General features: G+C 41.4%; 2 protein-coding genes across 4 annotated transcripts; both read left to right on the forward strand.

Moving 5' to 3' along the window:
- The first annotated feature begins 1,097 nt into the window (after positions 1-1,097).
- On the forward strand, positions 1,098-5,023 carry Commd3 (COMM domain containing 3). Of its 2 annotated transcripts, XM_005000988.4 has the most exons (8): positions 1,113-1,388; positions 2,724-2,835; positions 2,938-3,001; positions 3,095-3,129; positions 3,505-3,565; positions 3,643-3,699; positions 3,795-3,854; positions 4,684-5,023. In XM_005000988.4, exons 1-8 carry the CDS (start codon positions 1,250-1,252, stop codon positions 4,741-4,743), a joined length of 588 nt encoding a protein of 195 aa, XP_005001045.1. In that variant the 5' UTR covers positions 1,113-1,249; the 3' UTR covers positions 4,744-5,023. The 2 variants fall into 2 exon arrangements, with proteins under 2 accessions (XP_013001451.1, XP_005001045.1); XM_013145997.3 differs by lacking the exon at positions 2,724-2,835 and having other exon boundaries at positions 1,098-1,388; positions 2,898-3,001.
- Positions 5,024-6,224: 1,201 nt separating this feature from the next.
- Bmi1 (BMI1 proto-oncogene, polycomb ring finger) lies at positions 6,225-16,538 on the forward strand. Of its 2 annotated transcripts, XM_063237929.1 has the most exons (11): positions 6,225-6,411; positions 11,050-11,180; positions 11,518-11,614; positions 12,274-12,329; positions 12,418-12,468; positions 12,637-12,745; positions 12,822-12,867; positions 13,285-13,383; positions 13,930-14,010; positions 14,102-14,240; positions 14,323-16,538. In XM_063237929.1, the coding sequence occupies exons 2-11, from the start codon at positions 11,069-11,071 to the stop codon at positions 14,328-14,330; spliced, it is 798 nt and encodes a 265-aa protein (XP_063093999.1). In that variant the 5' UTR covers positions 6,225-6,411; positions 11,050-11,068; the 3' UTR covers positions 14,331-16,538. The 2 variants fall into 2 exon arrangements, with proteins under 2 accessions (XP_063093999.1, XP_063093998.1); XM_063237928.1 differs by having other exon boundaries at positions 14,102-16,538.
- The last annotated feature ends 1,506 nt before the right edge of the window (positions 16,539-18,044 follow it).

The following is an 18,044-nucleotide window of genomic DNA, read 5'->3' on the forward strand; positions in this document are numbered from 1 at the left end:
CAGTTGCTTTGCGTCCCGTTACTGTGAATCTGTGAATTGAGTTACCCTCCCCGCAATGGATTGCAAGGTTAAATGTTGACTGTACTCATTTAAAAACTCCCCCCTAAAAAAGCACCTAAATTATGCCAAAGAAGAGAATGTTTCACATTCTCTTATTTGAATTGAACATTGCAAACTAACGTTCCTGAAGCCTAAAACGTATTTGTCGTTCTGTAGCTTATCCCTCCATCCTTCATGACCTTGCATTTTTTACTCTTCGCGTTCTTTTGATCAAAAATGCCTAGTGTATGTTGCTTAGCGGGTTTTTTTTTTTTGTAAGTTACTCTTGTTCTCCAAACCAACTTCGTAGAAATAGAAAGGACGTAAATTTTATTTTTAAAGTTAGAGGTGTCAAAAAATACAAAGTAATTCACTTCTAACAAAGATCATGTCATCTCTAGCTGTGATTTTTACTGAGAATTGTCTATGTATTTATGAAGGGTTTATTGAGTAATTAAAACTGGACCCACGAATGTAGTGACTACTGTAACATACAAAGTGTATCGCAGTTTCCTTTTGGAAGGTATTTACTTGCAGTGGCTTATCAACATTTTAATAAGCCTGTCAGTGTGCTCATGCATAATGTATTCCTCTCCGGGTTTCGGACGCGCTCGCTCTTGATGCGTGCATCTCGGCGCACACGCTAAGCAGGAAAAAATCTATCGTCGACTTCCAGAAATGACAAAGAAAAGCCAGATTTACAGAATTAGGTGTCTACAGGGTAACTCATAAAGGGCAGTGCTTCGAGGTTACGCTGGTGGTTTTTTTTTTTTTAATACAAAAAGACACAAAACCTGTTGCCTCACAGCTGAGTCCCCCACGGGTTCCCCGCGCAAACCCGGGGCTCCGGGGCGAGTGGGGGTGTGGGGGCGGGGCCCGCCGCCGCCGCCGCCGCCCGGGTCTCCGGGAGCAAAGCCGCGTCGGTCCTAGATGAGCGCCGCGCGCGTCCACAAAGCGACCAGGGCTGACCCTCCCGGCCGGGCTCGCGGCTTCGAGGCCCGCAAGCTGAAGGAAGTTCCGGGGGCGCGAGACCTGCGAGGTTGGGGAGGTCCAGGCGGAGAGGCCTTTAGCCCGCGCCGCCCCAGCCTCTGCTCGGCCGCCGCCGCCCGGAGCCGCCCGGAGCCGCCCGAGCCGCGTGCGCGCGGCCGCATCAGCTGAGCGCGCGGCGGAGTCACGTGGTGTGCATGTCGAAGGTCACGGCGCGCTCACAATGGAGCTCTCGGAGTCTGTACAGAGAGGCTTCCAGACGCTGGCAGATCCCGGCTCTTTTGACTCCAACGCCTTCGCGCTTCTCCTCCGGGCGGCTTTCCAGAGCCTGCTGGACGCCCAGGCGGACGAGGCCGTGCTAGGTAAGCAGCTCGGCGCCGAGCCGAAACGGCCCGGGTGGAGGGCGCTGGAGAAGCGGAGCGGGACGAGCGCGCGGCGGAGCCCGGGAAGAGGAAGTCTGCCTGCGGCCGTGCCCTTCGCTCCGGACGGAGTGTGCGGACGGGACGCTGCCGGGCCAGCGGACCCCGAGCATTGTTCTGTCCCGCTTGGCACCTGCACACGGCTGGCCTCGCGTTCCCGGCCCGTTCTCGCTCAGTCGCTTTGTTCCTTTTGTCAAGCCCTTGTTCAGGTCTCCTTTGTGGCCTAAACAGCCAGGATTTGCAGTCTGGGCTGGGGCAGCCGCTGTTTTGACACTTGGACTTCAACTGGGGGTGGGGGGCTCCCTGTAATTCAAGCTTGCAAGACTGGACTGGCAAGGGTTTAAAAGGGTCTCTTTCCGAAGTAATGATGAGAGGTCAAAGAGTGCTTCCAACTCAGAGAAGATCTCGGGTTCCTAGGAGAACTCCCGCCCTCTAGTTCTGTGTGGTTTGTACAAGTTCTTGGCCCCAGTACCCTAAAATAGTGCGCCTGATATTTTGTTCCGCACCAGTTACCAGGAGGCAAGCCTCATTGAAGCTGTCTAGTCAGTGACTTCGGGAGGGCACTCTCCATGTGGATTATAGGCATACTTTAAGACAATTCGCTTTTAGGTTATTTTCTTAAATATAACTATTTAAACAATTCAAAGTTTTGGGGGTTTTCTTCTGTAGTTTCATGAACAAGACATTTGTACAAAAATTATGAAAGTGGAAGTTCTTTAAACGAAAATAGTAACCACCACCTGGGTTTAAAGAAAAAAAAAAAGAATGGCTGTCAAAACCCGAAAACACTAATAGGATTTTGGATTTCCGGTTTTACATTTTACATCCTCCCCTTTAGCCTCTGCCCCTTCAGTTATTAATGTGCACAGTGCCAGTTACCCCAAAATTTCATCATCTGTAAAGGGAAGGTTATCCTCAAATTTATGCCATGTAAAATACTTACTTTGTTTTTTCTTTTGAATTTACTCCATCCAGTATTAGACTGAGCACTGTATAGTTATTTTTTCCTTTGGGACCCTACTGTTTTTGAAACTAATAAAAATATTAGAGAAAAATAACAGGTAATTGAAAACAGATAAAGTAGAATTACTGATATGTTTTATTATTTTGCAGTTGATCTTGTTGCTCATCTCATTTACTTATAATTTATAATCATAATTGAATTCTTTGTTACCTTGTTAAAAAGGTGTTTTTACTCAAATTAATATATCTTTTTTTAGGAACATGACCATCAAGAATTTATTATTATAGGCATCACTGTCAATGTTTTTATTTTAGATCACCCAGACTTGAAACATATTGACCCAGTGGTTTTAAAACACTGTCATGCAGCAGCTGCAACGTACATACTGGAGGCAGGAAAGCACCGAGCTGACAAATCAACTTTAAGGTACAGGATTTATTTAAATAGCCATGTATTATGAAATAGTATCTTTGTGATTCTAATTTCAGTTTTTAAAATGAAGATCAAACTTTGGCTCTTCCCTACCAGCACCTATCTAGAAGACTGTAAATTTGACCGGGAGCGAATAGAACTGTTTTGCACAGAGTATCAGGTTACTTACTTTAACTTTTTAAATTAACTGTTACTACTTTTAATTCTAACTCAGTTTGCAAAGATGTATCTTTTTCCTTTTTTTCCTCCCCAGAATAATAAGAATTCCTTAGAAAGCCTCCTGGAAAGGTAGGTACAAAATGTAAGGTGTCAAGTCAAGCTGGGCACATTTTTACTTGGAGGTATGAATAGAGAGGGCTGGTGTGAAACAAAACAGTGCAAAAAAAAAAAAAAACAAAACAAAAAAACACCTGGGCCTCTGGCCCAAAGAAAAGGGGCCAAAGAGCATGTGAAATAATAGTTAAGCTAATGTATTAAAATGAAATTTACTGAATAATTTTAGAAATACTTTCATGCTTCAGAACTTGAAAATGTGACAATTTTAAAAATTCAGCATGGATTAAAATGGGCTGAATGGTGGAAGGTAGATACCATTTTTAGTAAAGACAAATCCTAATTAATTTTCCTGTAGTTATTATATACCAAATTAATACTATCTTTCAGTATAGGCAGGTCCCTTCCTCATATAACTGATGTTTCTTGGCGCTTGGAATATCAAATAAAGGTAAAGTTTAATTGTTTTCGAGAGGGGTTTAGGGAACTTTGTGGGGAAAAAAGACTTAACATGTTGTATTGTTGTAGACTAATCAACTTCATAAGATGTACAGACCTGCATATTTGGTAACCTTAAATGTAGAGGTATGTATAGACAATTCCTGTCCAAAAAGTGAAATATGTAGTGTAATTGCAAATTTCCTTGATTTAAATAAACTGCATTTTTTTTTCTTCTCTAGAACAGTGATTCCCAATCTTACCCAGAGATTAGTTTTAGCTGCAACATGGAACAATTACAGGTACAGTATTAGGATCTGTCTTTTATTGATGTTTAAGAATTAATGCTTATGGAAACTTCAAAAGAAAAATGAATATTCATCAGCAAATAATGATGGTTGGTCAAAGATACTTCATGGGAAGGGGTCTTCACAGCATATTCTGACATCAACCTCACTTTTGAAATTGTTACTAATTTACCAGTATTATGTTTGGCATTCCTTGTAATTAAACTTTTAAAGAATAATATAAATTCCTTCACTTTATGATGTTTGATCCATTAAGGTAAAGCAAAATTAAGATTGTGGCTTTGAAAATGCGATCTCTGCTTACAGAAATTGAGTGAAACTTTACAAATTGGATTGTTGAACAGTAGTTTTAAATGATTTTCATAAAGGGAGACATATATATGTATATATAAGATTTTAAATCTGTTTATGTTGCAACTTGTGAGCTTAGGGAAGTTGAAAACTACATTGATGGACAGGACAAATTATTTTTTGCCACTTCAAAAAATCTTAAAATTTAGATGCAGTTCAATTTTTCAAAGACCTGTTGTAGTCAGTATAACTATTCTAAACTTTAAGAAAATGTGAATGCAGCAATATTCTTGTTAAGAGGATTCGGTTACTCATATTTCATTCTAATGGCAAATTACCGATTTGAAGATGATATATTTGATAAGACAAATGCTTTTTTCCATGGATAGTGGTTTGTCAAAGGTTAAAATCACAGTGAACTTCAAGCTCATTTAGAACGTGTTCTCCCGACATTTTTCTTGCACCTCTCTGGAACTTGAATACTTCGTTATGTGTTTTATCCTAAAAACGTGGTATTCTATACATCTTCTAGGACTTAGTAGGGAAACTTAAAGACGCTTCAAAAAGCCTGGAAAGAGCAACGCAATTATAAGTTGGAGAAGTTAAGGAACCTCCCGGGTCTATAGGAAAAGCAGAAACATCTTGCCTTTAGCCAAATCGTCGCTTTTGCGAGCTGGATGCCTTCATTTTCAGTAGGAAAAAAAAAGTTTCCTCTTTAAGTTTATGCCATTCATCAATTTTGACTTTAAAAAAAATAGGGGGAATTCTATGCGTTTGATTCATCTTTGATATTAGCTGTACATCTCTGTTTTGATTTTTCAAGTATTCTGAAAATATTATACCCTGAATAAATAAGGTGTTGCCATAAAAAAGCGTGCTGATATTTTGTTTGGAGTTTGTGTTTTGTGTGAGCAGCTAGACACGATTAGCGTTAACTTTTAACGCCGGCCTTTTCTCGGGGTTCCACCACTGGGAAGGGTACTGATCCGGGTCGGGGAGCCCCGCCGAGGGCGGGAGCGGGCCTGTGGCGGGCAGGGCGGCCGTCCGTTACCTGGCGGAGGGCCCGCCGCTGTCCGACCCCGTCGCCCGCGCGCGCCCCGCCACGGCGGCCGGCGGCCAGGGAAGGGGCCGGCGCGGCCGCGGGAACACTGGGGCGGGCGCTGTTGTTTCTGCGAGCCCAACTCGGGTGCGGGTTCCCGGCCGCAGCCCCAAAAGCCCACAGGGCTGGGCGCCCCAGGTCGGCAGGAGTCGGCGGGCGCGAGTACCCCAGGCGGGAGACTGCAGTAACGGGGACAGGCGGACAACGCGGCGTGCGAGGCCAGAGTGGTGCCCGCGCCGAGCAGGGCGGCGCGTGTGGCGCTGTGGAGAAATGTCTGTCTCCGCGGCCGCGCCAGCGCCGACGCCGCGCGCAGCGCGAGGGGGAGGGGGCGGGCGCGCGGCGCGCAGGGGAGGGGGCGGCCACGGGCCCGACTACACCGACACTAATTCCCAGGCCGCCCTTAAGGAATGAGGGGAGCACGTGACCCTGTGGGGGGGCGGCGGGGGGAGAGGGCGGGCGGACTCTGAGCCATTTTGGAGCCGGTGTCAGTTTCCACTCTGCCTTCAGCGGTGCATTTTTTTCCACCCTCCCCTCCCCCTCCTCATCCTTCCTCCCCTCCCCCCGCCTCGCTGCCGCCGCCGCCGCACGCACATACACGGCGCCCCCCGCCCGCCCTCCTCCTCCTATAGCAACTATGAAATAATAATCGTAGTATTAAAGGCAGAGATCGGCCGAGACAATGGGGATGTTGGCGAGGGAGCCCCGAGCTGGATTAGAAACACCTCCTAGCCCCGCAGAATAATACCAATTGCGCCCCCTCCGCGCGCTCCCTCCCCCGAGCGCGGAGCGGGAGGCGGCGGCGGCGGCCGAGAAGGAGGAGGAGGAGGAGGAGGAGGAGGAGGAGGAGGAGGAGGCCCAGGAGGAGGAGGCGTTGGAGGCCGAGGCGGAGGCGGAGGAGGAGGCCCGGGCGGAGGAGGAGGTGGCCGAGGCGGCGGCAGCGGCGGCGGCGGCGGCGGCGGAGGAGGCTGGGCTCGGAGGCAGCATGAGCTGAGCGCCGCGGCCGCGGCTCCTTTCGGCTGCGCTCGTTGCCCATTGACAGCGGCGTCTGCAGCTCGCTTCAAGATGGCCGCTTGGCTCACATTCATTTTCTGCTGAACGACTTTTAACTTTCATTGTCTTTTCCGCCCGCTTCGATCGCCTCTCGCCGGCTGCTCTTTCCGGGTACGTAGGAGGCAAGGCGCCTCCAGGGCCGGGCCAGAGGGCGGCGGGGGGTCCGCGCGGGGGCTCGGGCGGCCGCGGGAAGACGAGGAGCGGCTCCCCCCAACCCCCCGCGCCTGCCCGGCCCGCGCCGGCCGGAGGCGCTGACAGCGCGGGCGCCCGCCGAGCCCCGCGCCCGATCGCCAGCCCCGCGCGCCGCCCGCCCCGCGCCCGCGAGCGCGCGCCCGCCCGCCCCGCGCCGCCCGACGCGCGGGGACCGGGACCAGCCCGCAGCCCGCGCCGCCTTCGCCGCCGCCGCGCCCGGACGCGCCCGCGCCGCCCCACGCTTTAGTTCCTTTCTCCCCCGGGCGCCCCTCGGCACCCTCGCGACGCACATGGTCCCCGAGCAGAGCCCTCGCGTCTGCAGCCTCGGCGGCTCCCGCGGCCGCGGCGCCCTTTGTTGCGAGCTGGATGGGGACGGAACGGGCTCGGGCGCCCGGCGTCGGGAGCTGCCTGGGTCCAGTGGCTCCGCTCCCCTCCCGAAGAAAGCGCCCCGGAGGGGTCTAAACCTCCAGGGAACGCCCCCATCTTATAGGGACGGGTCAGTGGGGGCGCCTTGACCCTGGCGAGATGGGTGTTAGGCCGGGGGGCGCCCCGACAAAAATGTTATTAACTTAAGTTGGAGGGACACTTGTGTGAAATTGGATGGCTCGTAAGATGGCGGTTCCCAGTTGTTTCCCCCAAGGTTTGCATTTGTGTGGAAAAATGGTAAAGTTTTCAAGGTACTGTTTGTTGGGAGTCTTGGAGGAGCGCTTCAAACTAGCTTGGGACTTGCTTCCTGGGAAATGGGTATTTCAAATTGGGAGGGGTTTTCTTTTTTCTTTCTTTTTTTTTTTTTTTTCTTTCCCTGAGTGAGGATGGTGACTGGATGTTAGTCTTGCTGTAGGTTTCCTCTCTGTATGTCTTTATCCCGTTTTTCTTTTTCTCCCCCCTCTCAGAGATGATAACTTTTCTACCCACCTCTGTCATGGGATGCATTCGGAATCCTGACTTCGTGTCCAGTGCGATGTATAGATCAGGTGGTAAAGGGATGCTCTGATAGAGGAGCACTAAGAAGTTGATTGCTAATGTTTACGCAGTCATTTGGGCTTGACAGCGATAGAGCAAGATCTTTCCTCCAGAGATTTACAGTTAATAATTGGGAGTAAACAAGTAGACAGACTTTGATCATTCCCAATTGCAATAAAAGGATTTAGTGGGCTTAGTGGTCACGGTTCAATATTTGAAAGAGAATCGTGTATTAACCGCGTTCCTTAAAGTAAGCAAGATCCGGGACATATATGTCACAATGCAAGTGGAAGTTGGTGGTATATACAATGTTAGGAGTAGTTCAACCTGTATTTTATAGGAACCTTAATCCCCATGTTTTGGGAAAAAGTCATAGGGAACATTGTAAATTGACAGCTTTTACGGGTAGCAGCATTTGGATTTTAGACAGATCAGATATTTTTGAGGTTGATTTTATGAGCAAAATTTTAAAATTTTGATACTTGAGTTCATTTCCATACTTTTCCCTCAAAGTACAATCAGAAGTTTGAAGTAACCTGCTTGTGCAAATTATGCCCCTAGTATCTTTAAAGCCATATAAAAGACACAGGTAATAAGCTTTTGTAAGTAGATTAGACATAACTATTTGGCAAATCTATTAATACTCCAGCACTAAGTTCTTGAATGTATATTAAGTGCACACATAGGTTAGATCCTTCCCGACTCCACTTAACCCTAGCTTTATCCATGGCTGTATTGAGGTGTGAGCCCCAACTGAGGTTGTGGAGTTCATTTGCATTTCTTAGACTGCTGTAGTCAAGCTGATTGTTAAGAACTTGCTTCTGTTTTCCTTCATTTTGACATTACTGATGTTAGGCCTCCACCTAAAAACTGACAGCCCTAACTATGTTCTGGTAGCAAGTTTTAACTATTGAATCTTTCACCATTGTATGTTGGAAGTATTTTTACTGGCTCAAGGACAGATTCTGTGTTGGAACCTAGATGATTTTCATTTCTAAGGTGCAAAAGAGTTCTTCAGACCTTGTTTAATATATCAAATGTTTTGGAAGTCTGTTAAATTACCACTATTTTCCTTTACAGTAAAGAGGTTAGGAACTAATTTTTATATAAGGAAAAGTGATACTAGCAAAAATCATAATAGGATTGTGGCCAAATTCTTCTGAGCTAAGGCAGGAGAATTGTGTAAAGTAAGATTTAAGATGAATTTTAAAAGAGTTTTGACTTAAATGTTCAAAGCCAAGTGGTAGATAATCCTCCTCTTAGGTTTGATTGTTCTCTGAGTTAATATTTGGTGTTGGTTTTCTGTAAGGGAGAGAAGAAATAACAGCTGTTTTTATTGGAGCTCCTTGGTGAACTACATGATCAGTGGTGGCCTTAGTGTGGTTTTTTTCCCCCAGGCAAACAATATCTATCACCTTGCTAACCATCTTTCCAGAAAAGATCCTATGGTTTCACAAGGTGTTTTAAGCCCCAAGGATGCTCTTTAATCAAGTGCAAGTGGATTTAAATACTGTTACTCTTTAGGGATTCTGCACCATCTCCGGCTTCTCTGAGATACCATCTAGATTTATGTTAGCATATGTTGGCAGTATTCATCCAAATAGGTAATCCAAAGCTAACTGAGGAATCCATACATGAATTTTCTGGTTGAGGTAGCTGGTTGCCACTGTGGTCACTTTTGTGAAAGAGGTTTGGTTTGCATTTGGTCCACTTTTTAGGACTGGGCTCTTTTAACTACAGCCATTAAGATATATTGATTGGTGTTTCCCTCTCCACTAAAATTTCCTAAGAACTAAAGCCTCAGATGCATCTTACTGCAGATTTCACAAGTTTCTAGATTTATGTTCAAGACAGCTTTGAGAATGTACTTCAGTCAGGTCTAGAATCTTAGTTTTACTTAAGTTTCTGAAATAAATCAAGGGGGGTAGGGGTTGGTATAAGAAAAGTTCCTACTTCTCAGCAGTATTACACGAAGTGATTGACTTCCCTGATTGTCCTCCTCTGTATTTCTGCTGATAATTCAGCACTGACTTTAAAAAAATAATATTTAACACCTTTTGGGAATATAATTTCATCATATGGAGGTTTGTATTGAAGTTAGGCTGAGAAAAGTAGCATTTGTTGTTCTCTCCTATCATTACTCTGGGTTGACAAGGTGTTGATTTAGTGTTGGGAATGGGCTGGTCACATGGTTCTTTATATATTGTCACTATCCTACGGACTGAAGTAGTTTTCCTTGCCTCCAGCATAGTTTGTTCAAATGAAACACAGGGCTTTCCCCCCTTCTTCCTCCTCTTTTAAAGCAGTTTTCAGTTTTTAGCCCTTCCAAAACTTGGTATGGCTCATCTCATCTCCGAAAGAACTTACTATGAGAGGAAGCTTTAAAGAGGTTCGGTTCAATAAACATCTCTGCAACTTGAGCCTTGACGCTTTGGGGCTAAGTGCACACTTGGCAATTTTCGAAAGATCTCTTAAGTGAAATTTTTGACCTAGTGATAGCAAACAGGACGGACTCAATGAGCCAAGATAGGAAACTAGGTCTTCTCACCTAATCACCGTGGAAAGAGGCCCCCAAGAGTGTCCGAGATGGCCAAGAGTGTGGTTTGCGTTTACTTAGCAGCTCGCTTTGCCGCCCCTCAGGATCCGGGGTCCCCCAGGCTGTCTGCCCTGTGGCTCCGCCCCGCATTCGGGTCCTCAGCCCGCAGGCCTCCTGCCGTAGCTCCACCCCCGCCCTGCCACCCGCACCCACCCCGCCCCCCGCCGTGCAGCCCCGCCTCCAGCGCCCCTCCCCCGCGCCCTCGCCACCGCTGGGCGCCCGCACACCAGCGGAGGCTCGGGGCTCGGCAGCGCAGCGCGCAAGTTGCAGCGGTGGCCGGATGCCAAGTGTAAGTGTAAGTTGCTATGGAAACCCTGACTGTGGCGAGTTCCGAATCCGGAGAGAGAAGGAGCCCGGGCGCCACTGGATCCGCCCCTCTCATCCCGGCCCCCAGGCGTCCTCCGCGCCCAGGCCCCAGCCCGAGGCCGACACGAGGTGCTCCTCCTGCCGTCTGCACCCAGCTCCGGAAATTCCAGGGATGCAGATAGAGCAGAATTTGTTTTCCTTTTGTATCTCGTAAAAACCTGCCAGGTTCTGGTGGCTTGAGCCATCTAAAACAATAAGAACCATGGAATTTTCAGCTGAAGATCTGCGAGGAAGTTTTACAATAAATCCATAGAGTTGGAACAAGCCCTAGTGGTTGGTAAATATCTGTGATGTCTGTATGGTGTCTGCAACAGCCTTGGGGCTACTAGCCTGGAGGACAAATGGAAGCGGGAGACCCAAATGAGCTCTGCTCCCGGCTTCCTCCGCGGACAGTTTAATCTCCCTTCAGGGTTGACCTGAGAGACTAGAAGTAAATTTAGTTGAATCCTTTCGCATCATTTCAGTAGAACTTATTCAGATCTAATCACTAAATTCCTTCTGTAAGAAATGTTGGGACGGTTCAGCTCTGACTGTGTTAAATAGATTCTATGAACTCAGTGTTTCAGTTAACTAGGAGAGATAATGTTGAATCTCTTTCTTTGAATTATGGCCAACGTTTCTGTGTTTTACAGGATCTTTTATCGAGCAGAAATGCATCGAACAACCAGAATCAAGATCACTGAGCTAAATCCTCACCTAATGTGTGTGCTTTGTGGAGGGTACTTCATTGATGCCACAACTATAATAGAATGTCTACATTCCTGTAAGTACAGACAGCTCTCTTTTTGTCACATGCATGTTGTTTCTTCTGAACTTTAAACTCTGTTAACAAGTCCTATAGTCCTTGGCCATTTTGATACAAAATAGTAGGGTTAATTTTCTTCTTTTACATAAGAGACTTTTTGTTAGTGCCTATTTTAAGTATTACAGGCATGCAGTGTATTTTCTCAGGATATTGATTGATTTCGATTATTTCCTTGGAAGTACCTTTTGGCATTTACCATCCCGTTTCTCAAATTCTCAATTTCTGACACTTAATTTTAATGTTTTGGAGTTTAGGCCCTAATTTAAACTAAAACATTACCTGTTCCTACTTCTAGTCTGTAAAACGTGTATTGTGCGTTACCTGGAGACCAGCAAGTATTGTCCTATCTGTGATGTCCAAGTTCACAAAACCAGACCATTACTGAATATAAGGTAGGAGAATGTTTAAATTCTTTGTAATTGTTATAGAAGTTGCATAATTTATATACAGGAAAGGCAGTTTTGCTGTCTTTACAGAAAATTCATTTTTTAACCTCTAACTGGTGATTTTTGTGAAGAGTAACTCTTTAATTTCTTGCCATTTTAATGGTGACCAACTTTAGTCAAAGTGCGTCATTATTCCAGTGATCCTTAAGGATTTTTTCTAATCTTTCTTTAAAAACTAAATTAGTGGGGGCTGGGGATTTAGCTCAGCAGCATAAGTACCTGCCTTGCAAGCAGGCGGTCGTGAGTTCGATTCCTGGTACCCATAAAAATGAAAAAGACCAAAAAAAAAAAAAAACTAAATTAGTTCTCCTTTTCTGTATTTTCTATTGACTTCATCATAGATAAATGTTTTTGAAAGAATATATCCCTATTTAATATTAATGAATTTAGTAACTTAAAAGACACACTTAACTCACCAAATGTGAAATTAGTAGTAAATTAAATGTTTTTCTGATTTGAAAGTACTACACAGGGAACTTTTATTTTCATAATTTTTATTTTAGTGTGTAGACATGATCACAAGTAAAACTATGTAAAAATTAATAAACATTTTAATTTTTGCCATATTAACTGGTGGTTTACTTTTCTAATTTATTCATTTTCAGGTCAGATAAAACACTTCAAGATATCGTATACAAATTAGTTCCAGGGCTTTTCAAAAGTGAGTGAGTACTTCAGTGAATTTTTAAAGAGGGTAGGCATTGCTTTTAACTGCTATATCAAATGTTCAAATCTTTTCCCTCCTTCAGATGAAATGAAGAGAAGAAGGGATTTTTATGCAGCTCATCCTTCAGCTGATGGTAAACTTTTAGGGGGCAGAAGATATTTTATTTGGAGGGAAAATTATCCACTACTTAAAATTCATTAAAATTGAATTTACTCTAAAATACCCCTTCCATTCTCTTATGTGTAAAATATTTTCATTAAAACTTTAATTTTTAAAAATTAGATTTCAAATGTCTTTATAGCTGCCAATGGCTCTAATGAAGATAGAGGAGAAGTTGCAGATGAAGAGAAGAGAATTATAACTGATGATGAGATAATAAGCTTATCTATTGAATTCTTTGACCAGAACAGGTAAATTATTTGGAAATCTATTTTATAATAATGTGTTTATTAGATACATTGTTTCACTAATTTTTTTGTTTCTTAGATTGGATCGGAAAGTAAACAAAGACAAAGAGAAGTCTAAGGAGGAGGTATGTTCTATATTACAAAAATATAAAAAAAAAATTTTGGCTCTGGACTTTATAAGGAGTGATATGCCCTTTAGAATGAATATTCTAGGGGTAGATGATGCTGTTAAATACAAGAAAATGGTATGTTTGATGTTGAAAAGTAATCTGTGTGCTTTATATATGGTTGTTATTCTTCCAAATATTTTACCTAGTTCATATTTAATATACTCATTTTCTTATGCTTATTATGTTTAATGTACTCATTTGTTTATTATACTAATTTGTTTATTTAGTATTTATAATAGTTGAAAGTATACTTGAGATTTTAGTTGCATCTAGTTTTGGTATTAGTACCTTTTATTGTACTTAGGCAGTTGAATTGAAAATTTCATATCTGAAAGGAAGTTGAAAAAATTATTTTCATAAATGTGTTCTCAGGTGAATGATAAAAGATATTTACGATGCCCAGCAGCAATGACTGTGATGCACTTAAGAAAGTTTCTCAGAAGTAAAATGGACATACCTAATACTTTCCAGGTATCTATTTTATAGCTTTTATATATTTATGTAGATTTTTACAAAATTGTTTTTGGATTACAAACCCAAAAATGCAATGGAAAAGATTTCAAATTTAATGCTTAAGTTGAAAGATACTTCTGAAAGTATTTGAGATAAATTGCCTTTTAAGATATTTACGTAGAGTTTTAAAAAATTGTCTTTGGATTACAAACCCAAAAAATGCAATGGAAAAAATTTAAAATTTAGTGCTGAAGTTGAAAGGTATCTTTTAAAATACTTGAGATAGATTGCCTTTTAACATATATAACACAAGGTCAGGGATTTAGCTCAGTGTTTCAAGTGCTTACCTGGTAAGCTTGAGGTCATGAGTCTGATTGCCAGTACCAAAAAAAAAAAAAAAAGTATAACACATCTCTTAATACTTTCTAGAACTGTTTAAGGAGGATTCTTTATCTAAATGTTTGGAGGAAATGTTTTCTAAAGTACTGTGGGGGATTTTTAGGGAACAAAAGTAGATTTACCTTTGTTTTTGTGTTATTTAATAATTGAAATATTTTTCAATAGATCGATGTCATGTATGAAGAGGAACCTTTAAAGGATTACTATACACTAATGGACATTGCCTACATTTATACCTGGAGAAGGGTAAGTAGCATATCTACTCTTCAGTTGTGCTAGTGAAGGACGTAGAAAGATTTAAGAGTGACTTTTTTTCCCTCTTTTTTTAACTTTGCAGAATGGTCCACTTCCTTTGAAATACAGAGTTCGACCTACTTGTAAGAGAATGAAGATCAGTCACCAGAGAGATGGACTGACAAATGCTGGAGAACTGGAAAGTGACTCTGGGAGTGACAAGGCCAACAGCCCAGCAGGAGGTATTCCCTCCACCTCTTCTTGTTTGCCCAGCCCCAGTACTCCAGTGCAGTCTCCTCATCCACAGTTTCCTCACATTTCCAGTACCATGAATGGAACCAGCAACAGCCCCAGTGGTAACCACCAATCTTCCTTTGCCAGTAGACCTCGGAAATCATCAGTAAATGGGTCATCAGCAACGTCATCTGGTTGATTCCTGAGACTGTTAAGGAAAAAAATTTTAAACTCCTGATTTATATAGATATCTTCATGCCATTACAGCTTTATAGATGCTAATACATGTGACTATTGTCCAGTTTGCTTTCTTTTGTAGTGACATTAAATTTGGCTGTAAAAGATGGACTAGGTGTGATATTCATGTGGACATTAAATGAAAAGAAAGATTGTTGCTATACAGAATTGGATTCTGAAGGCGGGCAAGATTTTTTTACTGTGTTAGAAAGGATGTGAAATGGTTTCTGTAACCGTTGTTTGGGTTTGGAAATACTCTGCAGTGGATAGAAGCATTGGGCCATAGTTTGTTAATCTCAATTAATGCCTACATTACATTCTTCTTGATTGTTCTTGTTATCATGCTGTTTTGTGAACCTGTAGAAAACAAGTGCTTTTTATCTTGAAATTCAACAGATGGAAAGAATAAACATAGAATAATGTGTTCTATGTAGCCATGTCACTGTGAATAACAATTTCTTGCATATTTAGCCATTTTGATTCCTGTTTGATTTTTATTTCTTTGTTGCTTTGCAAAACCAATCAAAGGAAAGTAAACTTCAGTTTTACAATCTGTATGCCTAAAAGCGGGTACTACCGTTTATTTTACTGACTTGTTTAAATGATTCGCTTTTGTAAGAATCTGATGGCATTATGCTTATTGTACAATGCCATATTGGTATATGACATAACAGGAAACAGTATTGTATGATATATTTATAAATACTATAAAGAAAATATTGTGTTTCATGAATTCAGAAATGGTTGTTAAAATTCTCCCAATTGGTTTGACCTTTGCAGATACCTATATCAAGGGTAGCTTACCAGCATAGAATATTTTTAATATGGATAATCTGATTCTAAATTCTGCTCCACTGGAAGCAATTGGCAAATAATCGTCATACTGACTTTATTCCAGTAATACATATTTACTTTTAAAATTGTTACAGTAAAGAAAAACTTTATAAGGAACATGGAAGTATAATGTCTTAATTTTTCATTGGTTATAATGGAATTAATGTGTTTTTAAATGCCTATTTCTCACTGTAATTCTAAAATTTTTAAGTGAACCAGCCAGTTGCTGGAAGAAGGCATTTTGTCTAAAGTAATTTTAATATGTGGTATAATAATTTCAAATGTAAGAATTGTTTTAACAGTTAATGGAGCCGGGCCTGGTGGCTCATGCCTGTAATCCTAGCACTCCGGAGGCTGAGGCAAGAGGATTGCCAGGAGTTTGAGGCCAGCCTGGGCGACATAGTGAGTTCCAGACCAGTCTGAACTCTATAGTGCAAGACCCTGACTCAAAAAAAAAAAAAAAAAAAGTAAAAAAATAAAAAATAAAAACAAAAAACCCCTGCAACAGTTAATGGAATATGCCTTCTTTGTAATGCCTAGAAATAGAAGCAATTTATCATGAGCTTCTATGGGAATTTTTAAATACAGCAAGTATGTTAACTTTAAATAATCCCAACAATTCTCAGTTTGTATTTTGCTTTGGTCGAATGTGGTGTGTGTTCATCACCCATCAGTTATTTGTGAGGGTGTTTATTCTATATGAATATTGTTTCATGTTTGTATGGGAAATTGTAGCTAAACATTTCATTGTCCCCAGTTTGCAAAAGAAGCACAATTCTATTGCTTTGTCTTGCTTATAGTCATTAAATCATCACTTTTGCATATATTGCTGTTACTTCGGCTTTCTTTAAAAGATTCAGTAAATGTTTTATGAAACCACAAAATACATATATTTTTATTTTGACCTAAATTTGTACAGTCCCAGTCTAAGTGTTGTTTCTAATTATAGATGTAAATTGAAATTTCATTTGTAATTGGGAAAAATCCAATAAAAAAGATATTCATTTAGAAAATAGCTAAGATCTTTAATAAAAATTTGATATGAAAAGCACAACGTGCGGAAGTTTTGGAAACTAGTGGATTACAACAGGTAAAATCTGGAGAGAATACATTGCCGTCTTAAAAAGTGATGTTACTAAGAAGTACATGCTTTGTTGTAAATTGCTTGAGAGCCCATTGAAAGATGTATCTGTTTATTTACAATCTTTGAAGTAAAAGTTAGCAATGTTTGCCAATTTTGGTGAATTTAACTCATTTTTCTAGGCCTTTTTTCCCCATGTTACTTACCTAGAACAAAGAAGTTAATGTTTCAAATGATATTTTCATTTTGGATGATCATTAGGTAAAGAATGAAAAACAATATTTTTCAAAGGCAAAAAGACTAAGTGCTGTTGGATAATTTGACCAACACAGAACTCAAACCTTGACATGTCAACACCTTTTTAATAATCTTACTTTTGAAATTTCTTGCATTTCTAGTTTAGTACTATTTTACTACACTTAATATTTCCATTAACAATTTGAAAATTGCTGAAGTTTCAAAGGAAATTTTAGTTAAAATTTACTTTTTTTATAAAACAAAGATTATCATGGTTTACATTTTTAATAATCGGCCACCTTAGTTCTAACAGGGTTTAACACTTAATAAATTACCACCTTAAATCTCATTGAAAACTCCCTTCAAAAGTCCTAGTTTTTATCAAAATAGGTTCCTTGAAAAGTCAGCTTGAAGGTTTGACTTCAAAATTTCTAGGATCCAGTAACACAAAGTTAGTGTTAAAATATTCCACAGAAGGTGCCTAAATTGATTTCACAGGTTTTTAGTTTAAATGAAAAAAGAAAATGAGACTGGTTGCTGTTGTGTAAATAGTGATCTATCTTGTTTTACACATGCATAGCATTTTACAATTACTTTTGGCTTTTTAAATTGCCGGCCGTTAATTGCAGAGTTGAGAAAAAGTTGCCCTGTAGTTGACATTTGCTTAGTTTTCATATCCAGGTGTGCAAATGTTAAGATCTATGGAAGTAAAATGCACCTGAAAAAGTAAACTGGTAGAACTTTCTTTCATCCTTTTCTCTTTCCCTAATACTGTACAGTATTTGAGAGTCTTCATTTGTAAAATCTTGATTAACTCATTTTTAGGCCTAGCAAGAGACTTTTGTCAGATAGGAACTTAAAATACCTGTGTGAAAGGCTACTAGCATTGACCAAGAAATGAAAACGTTGATCTTTTTAGGTAATTTACAACCTGTGGAGGGGGTGGGATTTTAGAAACAATCTGCACTGGAACCCAGTCTCTTAGATCGTGGAATGAAGGGGATCCCTCTCCACTTCTCTTTCTACTTTACAGGTTTAATAAATGTCTCATAGCTTTTTCTTCCCATTGCACCAGGAATGACAGTTGGAAATTCTGATTTAGTTTAGTTCCCATATGAAATAAAAGCTCTTAATATATTTTGGAAACAGTTTTTTACCCCATACATTTTGTACAAAACTAAAGCTCTTGATCAGATTATATTAAAAATGATTAGACTTTTATCAACTCTATACATCTTTTAACCAAATATCAATTAAACCTTTGTCTAAAACCATATGTCTTTGAAATATCTAATTTGCAAAGCAGAGAACCCATCTTTAATATAAAGCTTTTGGGTTAGATATATCATTTCATCTGTAAACTGAACACAACAGATTGACTATTCTAAACTCGCTCAAAAAAATTTCTGACCAAAGGGAAAAA

Source organism: Cavia porcellus, unplaced genomic scaffold (genome assembly GCF_034190915.1).
Source record: "Cavia porcellus strain 051 isolate PalLab524CR breed Dunkin Hartley unplaced genomic scaffold, mCavPor4.1 scaffold_27, whole genome shotgun sequence".
Taxonomy (NCBI): Eukaryota; Metazoa; Chordata; class Mammalia; order Rodentia; family Caviidae; genus Cavia; species Cavia porcellus.